The sequence below is a fragment of the Phyllostomus discolor genome, chromosome 13 (genome assembly GCF_004126475.2).
Source record: "Phyllostomus discolor isolate MPI-MPIP mPhyDis1 chromosome 13, mPhyDis1.pri.v3, whole genome shotgun sequence".
Taxonomy (NCBI): Eukaryota; Metazoa; Chordata; class Mammalia; order Chiroptera; family Phyllostomidae; genus Phyllostomus; species Phyllostomus discolor.
This window is the reverse complement of record NC_040915.2, coordinates 18,808,300-18,822,094: the sequence shown is the minus strand read 5'-3', so window position 1 is coordinate 18,822,094 and position 13,795 is coordinate 18,808,300. Positions and strand designations below refer to the sequence as shown.

Genomic DNA, 13,795 nt, shown 5'->3' with positions numbered 1-13,795 from the left:
TAGGTTTAGGTGCATGAGCGGGGCACAAAGACTTGGGTTTGTGAAGCAAACTCAGGAGTTGGTGTGGCTATAGCAGCATTTGTGTGCATGTGTGAGCGAGGCAAGTTCTTGAGTGTGAAATCTGGGGCTTGCTGGGCGAGCAGGAAGTGTGTGTGCGCGCGCTTGTGTGTGCACGCGCGCAAGTTGGGATTTCTAGTTTCCTTGGGCAACCAAGGACCTGAAGCCCGGGTAGTCCCATTAGGGCCTGGGTGACCGAAGCGACGACTCAGGTCAAGGGGTCCGGTGAGCGGAGCCTGCCCTGCTCCGGCCCCTGCGCCTTGCTGGCTGGCTGGCTGGGGACTGGCAGGAACGGGAGCAGCACTGCCGCCTCTGGCGCGAAGGCTCAGGCGCCTCCTCCTGCTCCAGTCACTGTGGCTCGGCGCACGCTGCCGGTGGCTGCCCTTTCCGCCTCGGGGAAAGAAAACCCGCGGTTCGCTGTCGCACTAGAACCATGGCCTCCGGCCGAAGAGGCTGGGACAGCTCCCACGAAGATGATCTGCCCGTGTACCTGGCCAGGCCGGGCACCACAGACCAGGTCCCGCGGCAGAAGTACGGCGGCATGTTCTGCAACGTGGAGGGAGCCTTCGAGAGCAAGACGCTGGATTTCGATGCCCTTAGCGTGGGGCAGCGGGGTGCAAAGACTCCCCGAAGCAGCCAGGGCAGCAGCCGCGGAGCGGGGAGCCGACCCGGGCCCGAAGGGGACTCCCCGCGCAGGGGACAAGGCCGGGAGGAGAGCCGGGAGCCCACACCCGCATCGCCTGCGCCCACCGGGGTGGAGATCCGGAGTGCCACAGGCAAGGAGGTTTTGCAGAACCTCGGCCCCAAGGACAAGGTAAGAGGTCCGGGACTCCTCTCCATCTGCCCTCCTTCCCTGTGCAGCCGGGGGCGCCATGGTCCAGGCACAACTTTCTTTTGCTCACTTTGCACGGGGATCTGGGACTAGGAGGAGGAAAAGGGCATCCTCCACTGAGCAGAGCGTGACCTCCTAGCCTGGACCTGGATTCGCTCGTGTCCCCAATTGTGGCATCTTCCTGCGCCGGGGTTCCCCTGCCTCCCTGTCGCACCCTGGGGCCATGGGTCCTGGGTGGGTGTGTCAGCCCAGCCAGCCCTGGAAGGCTGAGTGATTTCCAGTCCTCTGGTCTGAGTAACCAGACACGATTGTCTTGGCCCCCTCTCTGGCCCTTAAATCTCAACCGGGTCACCGGGGCAGAGGGCAAACTGCTTGTGGGAAAATGGGGTCATCTCCATAGTGCCCAGATGAAAGTACAGGACGGGTGGTCCCTCCTCTCACTCTTGGAACATCAGCTCTGTCCCTGAAACTTTTGGGTATAGAGCCAGGAGAGACTAAACAATCGAATCTCCATGCCTCACTTATGTTCTAAATGGACATTTCACATCTGTGTTTGTAAAGTGTGTGTTTGTGCGCAAAGCTTGGCACAAGCCTGGGTACCACCGGGATCCAGCTGTCTCTGGAAGAATATCATTGTAGTTTTGAAAATAGGCGAGAGTATCAAGGGTGCACATTAAACTAGCACAAGCTGCAAGTTCCCGGCTGCTCTTACCTGAGCCCAAGCCAGTTTCTTCTGTCTGGGTTTTTGAGAAACTTATGTCACCCTGAACTGACCGAAGGCATGGCGCTGAAATCCACGTTGCCCTGATTTATTGATTTTGTAGAAAACTCAGAACCATAGTTGAGAAAATTCAGAGCCCAGGCATGGCTGGGGTATTCAAAGTTCAAACTGACGCTTTTCGGTTAGGGGGACAATAGTAATCAGATACGTCACCCTTGTCTAGATAATGGCTGCACAATCCAGCCGCCTCTATTATTCTGCACTAATACTGTTATGAATAATAACCTGAAATGGAAATGTCTGCCTCAGAGCAATTACAGTTAATGCTTACCCAAGTTTTAGATGTTTTTCCATTCAAATGCAGAGAGCCAGGGAAAGGACAGCACATTGCTCTCCACTGTTGGATATTTGGAAGTTTAAAAAAAAACAAACCTTTAACTATTGATACCACCCTGGAAAAGCCAGTCCTGTTGGAAAGTGCCACTGGGAAATAATGCCACTGACCCTTAGAATCCCTCAGTCTGTGATTTTGGCCTCAGCCTTAGATTATGGGATCCCCTAGGCCCTACGCAAATACTCTTTTTAGGGAAAACTTCAGATCTTCTGGAAAGGCTGTGGCTGATTTGTAAACTCAAGAATGGCCCTACCGGGATGGTGATTGCCTGTCTTCTAGTCTGAGCTGATGGATGTTTCCATGTTCCCTTCCTGACTCCCAGGGGTGGGAGCAAGGATGGAAAAGGTCAGTAGCAATTGCTGTGAGTCAGGGCCGTTCCCTTTGCTGGAACACCTCTGATGTAAGCCAGATCGTATGCCTGGTTTTCAGGATTTAAGAATGGTAACTAAAGAAAAGTAGAACGTTCCTCCTTCAAACCCAGCAATTCTCTCGTTTCCCTTCCTTTTGTCAACCCTGTACTTTGGGCTCCTAATTGAAAAATAATAATACAACCTAAGCATCAGCAGGATTTCTAGTGCTACGTGGTGATTTGTAAGTTCGGGCTTGCTGTCAGCCTCATCCAGGCCGTGTTATTATCTCTAATTCGGTAGAATCACCCTGGTAGAAGGGGCAGCATACGTTATCTGCTTCTGCACTTGGTGTTTATGTCCTGGAGGATAGGAGGTATGTGTTTGGTTTTATCTTTGTGACCAAAATACCTGGCACATTGGAGGTGCTCTATAAATGCTTGATACATTACACCTCCTTTTTAAAGCATATATTTTGCTACCTAAAATCCAGATGATCTGTTTAAATACTGCCATTTGCACGGTGTTCTCTGCCTCATGAAGCAACTTCTAGATAACTCACTTAAGAAACTTTCAATAAGCCTAAATCTGCCTGCTGGTAGTTTCTATATACTAGTCTTAGTTCTGATGTTTGGAAAGAGAAGAGAAGATATGTTTCCCTATTCTGAAGTATTTCAATAATTTTAAGCATCTGGGCTCATGTATCTGTCAGTAACTGCTGGGTAATGCTACAGCAACAAGTGATCCCCCAATCTCCATGCCTTAAACAATAGCGGTTTACTTCTTGCTCTTGGTGGTTGGCCAGCATGGGTCAGGAGGGCAGCTCTGCTTGTCATTGCCCCTCAGAGACCTAGGGGTGGAGGCTGCATGTCTACACAGTCATGTTGGGAAGAGCACGTGGCAAATTGCTCACAGACTCTTAAAGCCCCACGCTGAGGTCACGAACATGGCTTCTGCTCACATTTCATTGGCCAAAGCAAATCTTTAGTGCATGCCCAGCTTCAAAAGAACTGGGAGAGTGAGATTTCACCATGATCCTGTAGAAATATTTAAAAAATAGCTTTCCTACCCCTCCCAGATCTGTGGATGGACTGCTGGGATGAAACCTGGCTCAACCCTTACACTGTCACCATGTACCTTGGCTTCTGTGCCTCAGTTTTCTCATCTTCAAAATGTGGATAACGTAATAAGTACTCAATACATACTAATTGCTATTACTCTTTGGTCTTTACTGCTCTTTATATGTTTGAAGGCAATGATACTGTTCTCTCTAAAACTCTGTTTTACTCTCATCATTTCTAGCTTATTAGCTCTTCCTTGTATGAGTCTTTCCCCATTCTGATTTCATTTTCTGTTTACACTCTATTTTGTGAATATTCTGGCCAAAATACAGTGCCTAGAACTGAACACAGTTCTCCAGATGGGATAGAACTATGGCAGAGTGCATTAGGCTGGTTAATTTCCTTGATTTATACACAACATATGCTTCTGTAGCACGAGATCCCACCTGCTAATTCAGTGGCCATGTCCTGCTATTGTCTCCAATTCCCTGTCATTCAAGCCTTCACAAACTTTTCCGCACAAGCTCTCCATTCTATGCTGGTACAACTAGACTTAAAACCAAAAGGGAAGAAATACTTTCTAGGATTTTGTTTGTCTCCCTGCTTTTACATTCATCACTATCTGAGCTCATTTTTCTATTATACCACAATAATTTCGAACTTTAATTTTATGATACAGCATCCCTACTCCCAGCTTTGGATCATCTGCAGGTTTGATTGTAAGTACCTCCTTTTCGTCACTTTCTATGTGCCTAGCATAAATATATATATATAAACTCTCTCTATATATGTTACCCTTTTTTTCTTATAGGAATTGATTTTAAAGATAAGGACATTGAAACGTAGGCATTCTAAATGGTTAGCCACAAATCACAGATAACAACTGGGGAGCCAGAATTCAAACTGATTTCTCTAACTCCAGAATCCATCCTCTGCCCAGACTGGGAAGCTGCCTCTTTATTTAAAGTCAATGGCCTGACCATTGTGTCTGCTCCTTACATGTTACAGTTATGCAGGGCGAGGACCAACCTGCCTGCCACACCTCTGGAAACCTGCCTCCATCTTGCCGCCAGCCCATCACTCAGGACCCTCAGAGATCAGTTGCTCGCCCTTGAAAACAGCTGCTGCAAAATCCTTATTCTTCCAAGTTCATTGCACAGTTATCAAGAGAGATTTTTATATGTCCATAAACTCAAAACGGGCTTTGTCTCTAGCATACCTCCTCATTACCCCCACCATAAGAAAATGTGTTTAAATTAATGAAAAAACGAAGGAATTAAATAAATAAAAGAGTTTGGGCAGGATAAAAGGTATAAAAATATTTCCGAGTTACACTCCGAATGCTAGATTCCAGATTTGAGATATGACTGGGTGTTCCCTTTCTGGTTCTGGACCTACCTGTAAACACCTAGTTAAATTTTATAGTCAGATTCTTCTCATGATAGACATTCATATGGCCAGAATCCTCCAGGGTTGGCTCACACAACTTTTTGTTTATGATTTTTGATAATAAGTGTAGAAAAGGCAATTCTATGTAAGAAGTAAATATTTTCCACCATTTATCAAGATGGTTTCCAGAATGGTTCTGGCAGTGAAGAAACTACTGGAGGGAGGAGTACTATGATGTACACGCAGCCAAGAGCAAAGGATGCTGCAAAGACTGTGTCATCCCGTGGAAACAGAGTAATAGCATTGTGATTCCACGTGTGTACTGATGACTGCCTATCAGGAGCCATGGCCCCCATCTAGTTCTCTGCTTCCCACACGAGCCACTTTTGTGCAAGACGTTTCTTTCATCACCAAAGTCAGCAGCAGTTTGGGGTGTAGGAGGAGAGAATTTAAACAAATACTATGTGGGTCTTCACTTTCTACTCTTTGTCATTTGGCTTTTGGTCCTGGACAGTAAGTTTTCAAAATGATTCAGAGACCTGGGCGTTCTCTTCCTTAGTCTGCACAAGGGAAAAACGGCTGGCGGTGGAAATCTAGGATTGGAAAAGCCTCTCTAGTCCTCCAAATCCAAACCCTGGAGTGTAAATTCATTTTACAAGGCTGCTCTGACACATGGGAGTTTGCACTTACTGCTAGAAAAAAAGGGGCTCTTGCTTACCTGGCCCTCAGGCCACACTTGAACCTGGGAGTCTGTTTACTTCCCTCAACTGGGAAGTGTTTGAAACCTTTCAGAACTTTGGGTTAGTTTGACAATAGGCATTTGAGGAATATAAACGTGCACCTTCCAAGTAATGCTGCATTTGGCAGGGTTTCCTCAAAGTATGGGCCCTGGAGACAGGGTTTTGCTGACGGCTCTTGTAAGTAAAGTTTAAGGCAGCCAGAGACAGTCTGTGATGCTTCTGTCAGCGATTTCTATGGCTATTCTCCTCATGATTCATTTCCACTGGGCCTGATCCCTTCAAGCAGTGCTCCTGTGACACAGTGGGCAAAGCTTCCTGGGAATGGGAACTCTGGCTGAGGAGTTCCTGGATCTGGAAGCTCAGCCCTCTGATTCTGAGAGGCGGAAGGAGATCCATAGAGGGGTGTAAGCACTTTTTAAAACTTAAACTTCTAGGTATGTGATGTTAAAATGTATCTGTATAGCTTTAAACATTTGATTGATTTTTAGGGAGAGGGAGAGGAAAGGAGAGAGAGAAACATCGATTTGTTGTTCTACTTATTTATGCTTTCACTGGTTGATTCTTGGATGTGCCCTGACTGGGAATCGAACCCGAAACCTTGGCATATCAGGGTGATGCTCTGTTCAACTGAGTGCCAGGCCAGGGTACATCTGCAATCTTAATATGAACTCCCATGGCATTCAAAAACAGTTCTACTGGGTCAAGAAACAATGAGATGATGCAGAAAAAGCCAACAAACCAGAATAACTGGATAAAGCATTAGCAATCTCAGCTTGAAGACCCCAGCTTTAACCAGCTGTACGTCTTGGGCAAGCACCTCCCTTCCCTCTGAGCTTTAGTTTCCTCCTTTCTGAAACGGAGGGGCTGGGCCAGATGGTCACTATGGCAATGGTCTAGAAATATTTTGATTGCGTACCTCTATGCCAAATTTTTTCAGCATGCTCTCTCTTTATATATATGTATAAGTACACACACGTGCATCTATATAAATTACAACCACAAATAACTTGTTAATATCTTGTGACCATTATACAATACAAATAAAAGTGTACAAATTAAAAAGGAAGAGATATCCTAATAAATACAAATAGAAATCTTGATTTTTTTTCTTTTACCCCAGTAGGTTATCTTGCCTATCCAATAGGGTAAGTGCCTGTAAGTCTTTAGACTAAAGCTGTAGCAGTCATGGTTCTATATCGTAGTCATTGATAGCCCTCCTAGGTTGCCTTCTTTCATCCAGTAAGATGCATGTAAGGTTCCCCCATGCCTTTTTATGCTTGAGAGCTCATTTCTTTTTATCGCACAGAATGATATTCCATTGTCTTGATGTACTACAGTTCATTTATCCACTCACCTACTGAAGGGCATTTTGTTTCCAAGTTTTGGCAATTAGGACTGATGGTGGTATATATATTTGCATATAGCCTTTTGTGTGGACATGCATTTTCGATTCATTTGAATACATACCAGGGGGTGTGATTGCTGGGTCCTATCGTAAAAGTATGTTTAGTTTTTTAAGAAATTTGCAAACTGACTTCCAAAGTAGCTGTATCATTTTACACTCCCACCAGCAATGAATGAGAGTTCCTGTTGCTCCTCGTTGTCACCAGCGTCTAGTGTTGTCACTGTTTGGGATTTTGATCACTCTAATAAATGTGTAGTGGTATCTCACTGTTGCTTTAATTTGCAACTCCCTAAAGACATCCAATGTGAAACATTCCTTTGCATGCTTACTCGATATCTATACATCATCTTTGGTCAGGTGTCTGTTCACATCTTTTGCCCCTTTTAAAATTAGGTTGTCTATATTATTTCACTCATGCATTGTGCCTTTGGTGTTGTATCTAATAACTCATTGCCATACCCATGTTCATCTAGGTTTTCTTCTATGTTATCTTTTAGAAGTTTTATAGTTTTGTGTTTTACATTTAAGTCTGTGATCCATTTTGAGACAGTTTTTGTGAAGGGTGTATGACCTGTTTCTAGAGAGTTTTGTTGTGTATGGATGTCCAGTTGTTCCAGCAGCATTTGTCAAAAAATTTTTTTTTGCTACATTACATTGCTTTTGCCTCTTTATCAAATGTCAGTTTATTATATTTACATGGATCTATTTCTAGGCTGTATATTTTCTACAAATCTATTTGCTATTCTTTTGCCAATACCACATTGTCTTAAGTAGCATAGCAGTATAGTAAGTCTTGAACTTGATAATATCTGTTTCTTTGACTTTATTACCATTAAGTATGATGTTAGCTGTAGGATTTTTGTAGATGTTCTTGATCAAATTGAGGAAGTTCCCATCTATTTTTTGTTTGCTGAGAATTTTTTAAGGCATTGGTGCTGGATTTTGTCAAATGCTTTTTCCTGTGTTTATGGATACCATAATGTGATTTTTCTTCTGTAGTATGTTGATGTGATGGATTATATTAATTTTCTAATATTTGAACCAGTCTTGCACACCTCGGGTAAATCCCACTTGGTTTTGGTGTATAACTCTTTGTATACATTGCTGGATTTGATTTGCTAATTTTTGTTGAGGATGTTTGCACCTACATTCATGAGAGATAATGGTCTCCAGTTTTCTTGTAATGTCTGTCTGGTTTTGGTATTAAGATAATGCTGGCTTCATAGTATGTGTTAAGTAATGTTCCTTTTCCTTCTATCTTCTGGAAGAGATTGTAGATAATTTGTATAATTTCTTCCTTAAATGTTGGGGAGAGTTCACCAGTGGACCCATTTGGGCCTGGTGCTGTCTATTTTGGAAGGTTATGCATTATTGATTAAATTCATTTAATAGATATAGGCCTATTCAGATTGTCTATTTCTTCTTGTGTGAGTTTTGGCACATTGTGTCTTTTAAGGATTTAGTCCATTTCATCTAAGTTATCAGTTTTGGGGAGTAGAGGAATATTGTTCATAATATTCCTCTATCATCCTTAAAATATCCATGGGATCTATAGAGATGTTTCCTCTTTCATTTCTAACATAAGTAATTTGTGTCTTTTCTCTTTTTTTCTTGGTTATTCTAGTTGGAAGCTTATCCGTTATCCATCTTTTTGAAGAACTAGCTTCTGGTTTTGTTAATTTTCTTTATTGATTTTTTATTTTCAATTTCACTGATTTATGTTCTAATTTTTATTCTTTCTTTTATTCTGCTTACCTTGGGTTTAATTCATCTTCTTTTTCTAGCATCCTAAGATAAAAGCTTACACGGTTGATTTTAGGTCTTTCTCTCTTTTTCTAAGATATGCATTCCATGTTATAAATTTCCCTCTGAGTACTGTTTTAATTATATTCCAGACTTTTTGACAAGTTGTATTTTTACTTTTGTTTAGCTCTCACCGATTGCGCTGTCTGGCCAGGGCAGGGACGGGCAGCACTTACAGTGCTGTGAGTAGGACTTGGCCTTTTGGGGAGCTTGTGGCCTGGACTGCAGACTTTGCCAAGCTTCCCGGGGTGCCCTGGTCCCCAGGGGAAACAGGATGGCTGGGGTGGGGCTGGGGTTGTATATTTCCCTTCTCCCATGTGGAGACGGGAAGGTGAGAGGGGCTGGTTTGGATTTCCTCCCCCTCAGGTAGGTGAGACTCGGATAAAAGCCCAGCAGGTTAGGCTCTGGTAAAACAGTTCCTCCTGGGGGCAGGCCTTGTTAAGAAAAACCAAGTGCTCTGGTGTATTTGAAAACGGTTCTGTGCGTTCCCTTCCTCCGCCGTGAACAAGAGCTTTTTCTGATGTTCACCATGAGGACCTAGTAAAGCTCTTGGAGGTAATGGCCATAACACTCTGAGGACCAGCCGGTAACTGAGTCCCTCTGGAGGTTTTGGCTCTTAGAGTTGACCACACCGAGTCTCCAGCAATTGTTCAACTACAGGTCAGGTTTTCCTCCCTCGTTGGTTCCCACGGAAGTGTTTGCTTCTGGGCCTCTGCTCAGGTGAATTGCGATGTTTCTGCATCCTCCAGTGCCTCCCATTTTTGGTGATCCTCACCTTCATGCTGGATCTCAGAAGAGCTGTGGATCTGTTAGTTTGCTCAGCTTTTTACTTGTTCTTCAGGTGGAGTGGCAACATCTAAGCTCCTCAATGCCAGACTGGAAACCCTAAATCACCATATTTGGCTGTGTATAATGCACACTTTTTTGCCCAAAGTTTTGAGGGAAAAATAAGAATGTGCATTATTCATGGGTATAATGATTACATACCATGGGGTATAATAATCGTGTATATATGGTGCACAAAATGTGGGTGTGCAATATACACAGCAAATATGTGGTCTATTTTAAAACTTGAGTTGTTATGGCACCTTGACAGAGAATCAATGCTTTCCTAAAGCATAATTTACAGTGGCCATATAGTACTCCATTGTGGGGTATCATGTATTTAATTACTAATTCCTTTTAATTGGATATTTACGGCTTGTTTCTGTTTTGATTTTGCTTTTACTTTTCTCTTCTTTTGCTATGGTAAATAAGGAGGTGGTTGACCTCCATCTAGCTAAATCTTTGTACCTATTACCATTTGACAGCGGAAAATTCCTAGAAGTGACTGCACGTGGTGTGGTCATTCTCATGCTGTGGCAACACTGAGCATGGGGTGGTTGCTTCCCACCGCAAACTTCTCAGGCAAAACTCTGGGCATTTAAAGCCAGGGAGGCCTTTTGTGTAAACTCTGTAAGAAAGCGGGGTGCAGCCTGGGGGACCTTGTTCAACAGCAGGTGAGATTAAAGGCCCACAAGCACCAGGTAAGTGGGAACAAAGTAAAAGACACAGGAAGATTTTAAATGTTAGCTGCAGATAAAAAAAATATATAAAAAGGAAGTTAAAGTTATGAAAAGGAGCCCCACTAAAAGAACAGAATTTTCTGTACCAAAGTAGTTCACATTATATTCTCTTGGAATTTTACCTTTCCTTGGGTTTGGGGGCACAAATATGAGGTTCCAGTTGTGTTTCAGCAAAAAAGTTTCATTGTACTGCTGTCTGTAATCTCACCAGAACGCTACAAAGTAAGTGCTGATGTCTATGTAGTCAGGAAGAGACACAATCTCGGAGAGGCTACCGGACTTCCTATAATCACACAACTAGAAACGACGCCAGGGAATAAATAAGGTCCGAGACTTGTCTGAGTGCTCTGTCACACCACAGTGCTGTTCTTTTTTTATGCGGTGGCAGCTAAGCTTTGGCACTGAATCGAGGCCCAGCACCCAAATGAGCATGGCTGAGAGAATTATTCGAAATCAAATGTCTACTCGTGGGACTCTCTGGAGAGTGAGAGGATGGGGTTCACAGAAACAAAACAGAAAAGCAGAACTTGGTCAAGTCCAAAAGGTGAACGCAGTAGCTAAAGCAGAAAACATCAGAAACTATGAGGCCCTAGAAAGCAGTGAGGAGATAGAGAAAGAAAAGGAAGAAGTGGACCCTGGCTGGCATAGCTCAGTGGATTGAGCATGGGCTGCGAACCAAAGTGTCGCAGGTTCGATTCCCAGCCGGGGTATGTGCCTGGGTTGTAGGCCATAACCCCCAGCAACCACACACTGATTGATGTTTCTCTCTCTCTCTCTCTCTCTCTATCTCCCTCCTTTCCCTCTCTAAAAATAAATAAATAAAATCTTAAAAAAAAAAAGAAAAGGAAGAAGTGGAGAGGGACAAGGGCAGTTGCCATGATAAGTCCCAAGTGCCTAGTGATCATTTGTATTGGGTACTGTGGCTTGCTGGGGGCAGGGGAGTCTACCTGATTTACAGGTACCAAGGGCAGATAGTATTCAAAGGATGGTGTCAAAGATTGTCCCCAAATCCAGGTCTCTAAGACCTTGGATCCCACACATGGCCCATTCTGAACAGTCTCTATCAAGGGCAAAACCAAATGGATCATTTTCAAGCAGCTAGACTATGTCCAAAGAGAAAAAATGCAATGATTACTTTGAGTTGGAAATGGGCTTGGGAGGGGCTTTTCCCCTCTCATATGCCTATACCCTGTCACTTAGATAGAAATAAATGAAACCAACAAAAAGGGAAGTTGTGTGATAAATGGATACTGAGTGAAAGTGGGGGAAGATACAGTTGATGAATGAAGAAGATACCTCACACAATTAGTAGGGAGGGAAAACCTTTCCAGAGACACAGTTTTCTCTTACATACCACCAAGGGAGAGTCGGGAAGCCAGCCAGGGGTACACTTAGGAGAGTTTTTAGTGAGATTGCAGGGTGAGGAGCAGGGAGTTTGAAATGGGGGTGGGGGATTTGAAATGAAGGCAGTATCTGGAAATGCACGCTCTCAGCTAAGAATTTGCAATTAAAGAATGAGATGTCCCTCACTGTGTACAGGAGAGTGTGTAAGCTTTTTGTGTGAAGGTCCAGATAGTAAATGTTTCAGGCATTATAGACTGTAACATGTCTCCCCCAACTAGTAAACTGTATTGCAAAAGCATGGATAGACAATATGTAAATGAATGGGGTGGCTCTGTGCCAATCAAACTTTATTTACAAAAGCAGGTGGTGGGCTGGATTTCGCCCAAGGGTAATAGTTTGCAGGCACTGGCCCCCAATACAAGAACAGGGGCACGTGTGTGTGTGTGTGTGTGTGTGTGTGTGTGTGTTTGCCTGTGTGTTAGAGTGGTAGAGTCCTAGCAGCTTTTCAATGTGAAAGGATTTAGACATTTGGAGTAGAAATGGCAGCTATGCAAAAACAATCAAAAAGACTCAAACAGAAGTACTGGCTCCTCCTTTCAGGATGTCTGAGATTGGAAGAAGAAATTAAAAATAAATACAGATCTGACAATGCAGAGGAAAACAATGCAAAAACAAAAACAGAGCATGCGTACCTATGAAGTGAAGGCAAGTCTTTGTAAAGAACAAAGGCAGGAGAGAGAGGGAGGTTGAAGAGGGTAACATGGAAATGACTGTGGGAAAGGAATAAATAAAGGAAGCCATGTTGATGAGGAGGAAGGGAGTCAAGTTCAGAATGAGGCTTTGCTGGAGTGTAGGAAAGGCGAGGGGCAGAGGCAGCAAACAGCTCGGAGTTGTAGAGAGGAGAGGGGAAGGTGGGAAAGAGCGTGTCTGGAGTGCTCATGGAACAGGACAAGATCAAAGGAACAGGGAGAATGCTAGGCTCACTCACGTGTAAGACATGCCTTCAAATGTGGAGTTTGGGAGCTGAAATAATGGCTTGTCCAGTAAAAGTGCGATTAGGAGTTTTCAGGGAAAGAGTGGGTGTACTGGGGAATGTATTTATTACCTTTTGGAAGGTGTGTGCTCACTGCAGGAATCTGACGTGGGGGTCAGCAATTCAGCAATTCAGCTGGGGCACGAGGCATGCACCGAGGGTCATTGCTACGCATTCACACATTCATTTTTTTTTTAAAAGTTCTTTTATTATTTTTAATGAATTTCTATAAGTTTAAGGTATGCAATTCTATAATACATCGTCTGTATATTGTATGGTGTGTTTACCACCCGAGTCCAGTCTCCTTCTGTCTCCATGTATCTCTGTTCTCCCGCTTCTACCTCCCCCACCCCTTTTCCCTCTGGTAATCACCATACCATTGTCTGTGTCTATGAGGGTTTGTTTTATTTTTTTTTTTTTGCTTAACCCCTTCACCCCTTTTACACAACTGCCCAAGCCCCCTCCATTCTGACAGCCATCAGTCTATTCTCTGTATCTATGAGTCTGTTTCTACTTTGGTTTGTAGTTTATTTTGTTCATTAGATTCCACATAAAAGTCAAATCATATGGTATTTTTCTTTCTCTGACTGGTTTATTTCACTTAGCATAGTGTTCTCCAGGTCCATCCATCCTGTTGCAAAAGGTCAGATTTCCTTCTTTTTTATGGCCAAGTAGTATCCCATTGTGTACAGCTTTTTTATCCACTCATCTACTGATGGACACTTGGGCTGCTTCCAGATCTTAGGTATTGTGAGTAATGCTGCAGTGAACATAGGGGTACATCTATTCTTTTGAAATAGTGTTCAGTTTTCTTCAGATATATTCACTTTTCCTTCCATCCATTCTTGGGTCCAATAGATATTTACTGAGAGTCCACCCCAAGCCTCTTCAGGGTCCCCAGCAATCAGAAGTCATCAGGCTTTTGAAGAAATCTTGTGAAAGAGGTGATGGCAGCTTCATGATGAATGCTGAGACAGGCCCCTGGGCCTCAGTTGGGCCAGGGGGTGGAGGGGGCAGGACTTGGATATTCACAAAAGTTCTCTCCAGCACAAGGCGGGTGCATCCAACTGGACTGCGGGACCTCAGAGCTAGAAGCAATTTCAA

General features: G+C 43.7%; 1 protein-coding gene across 1 annotated transcript in view; it reads left to right on the top strand.

Annotated features, from left to right (window-relative positions):
- Nucleotides 1-209: 209 nt before the first annotated feature.
- DPYSL3 (dihydropyrimidinase like 3) overlaps nt 210-13,795 on the top strand; it is a 104,183-nt gene continuing 90,597 nt past the window's right edge. The window contains exon 1 of the mRNA XM_028527627.2: nt 210-871. Within this exon, the coding sequence (XP_028383428.1) occupies nt 491-871 (381 nt within the window). The 5' untranslated portion in view covers nt 210-490. The remainder of the gene's footprint in view (nt 872-13,795) is intronic.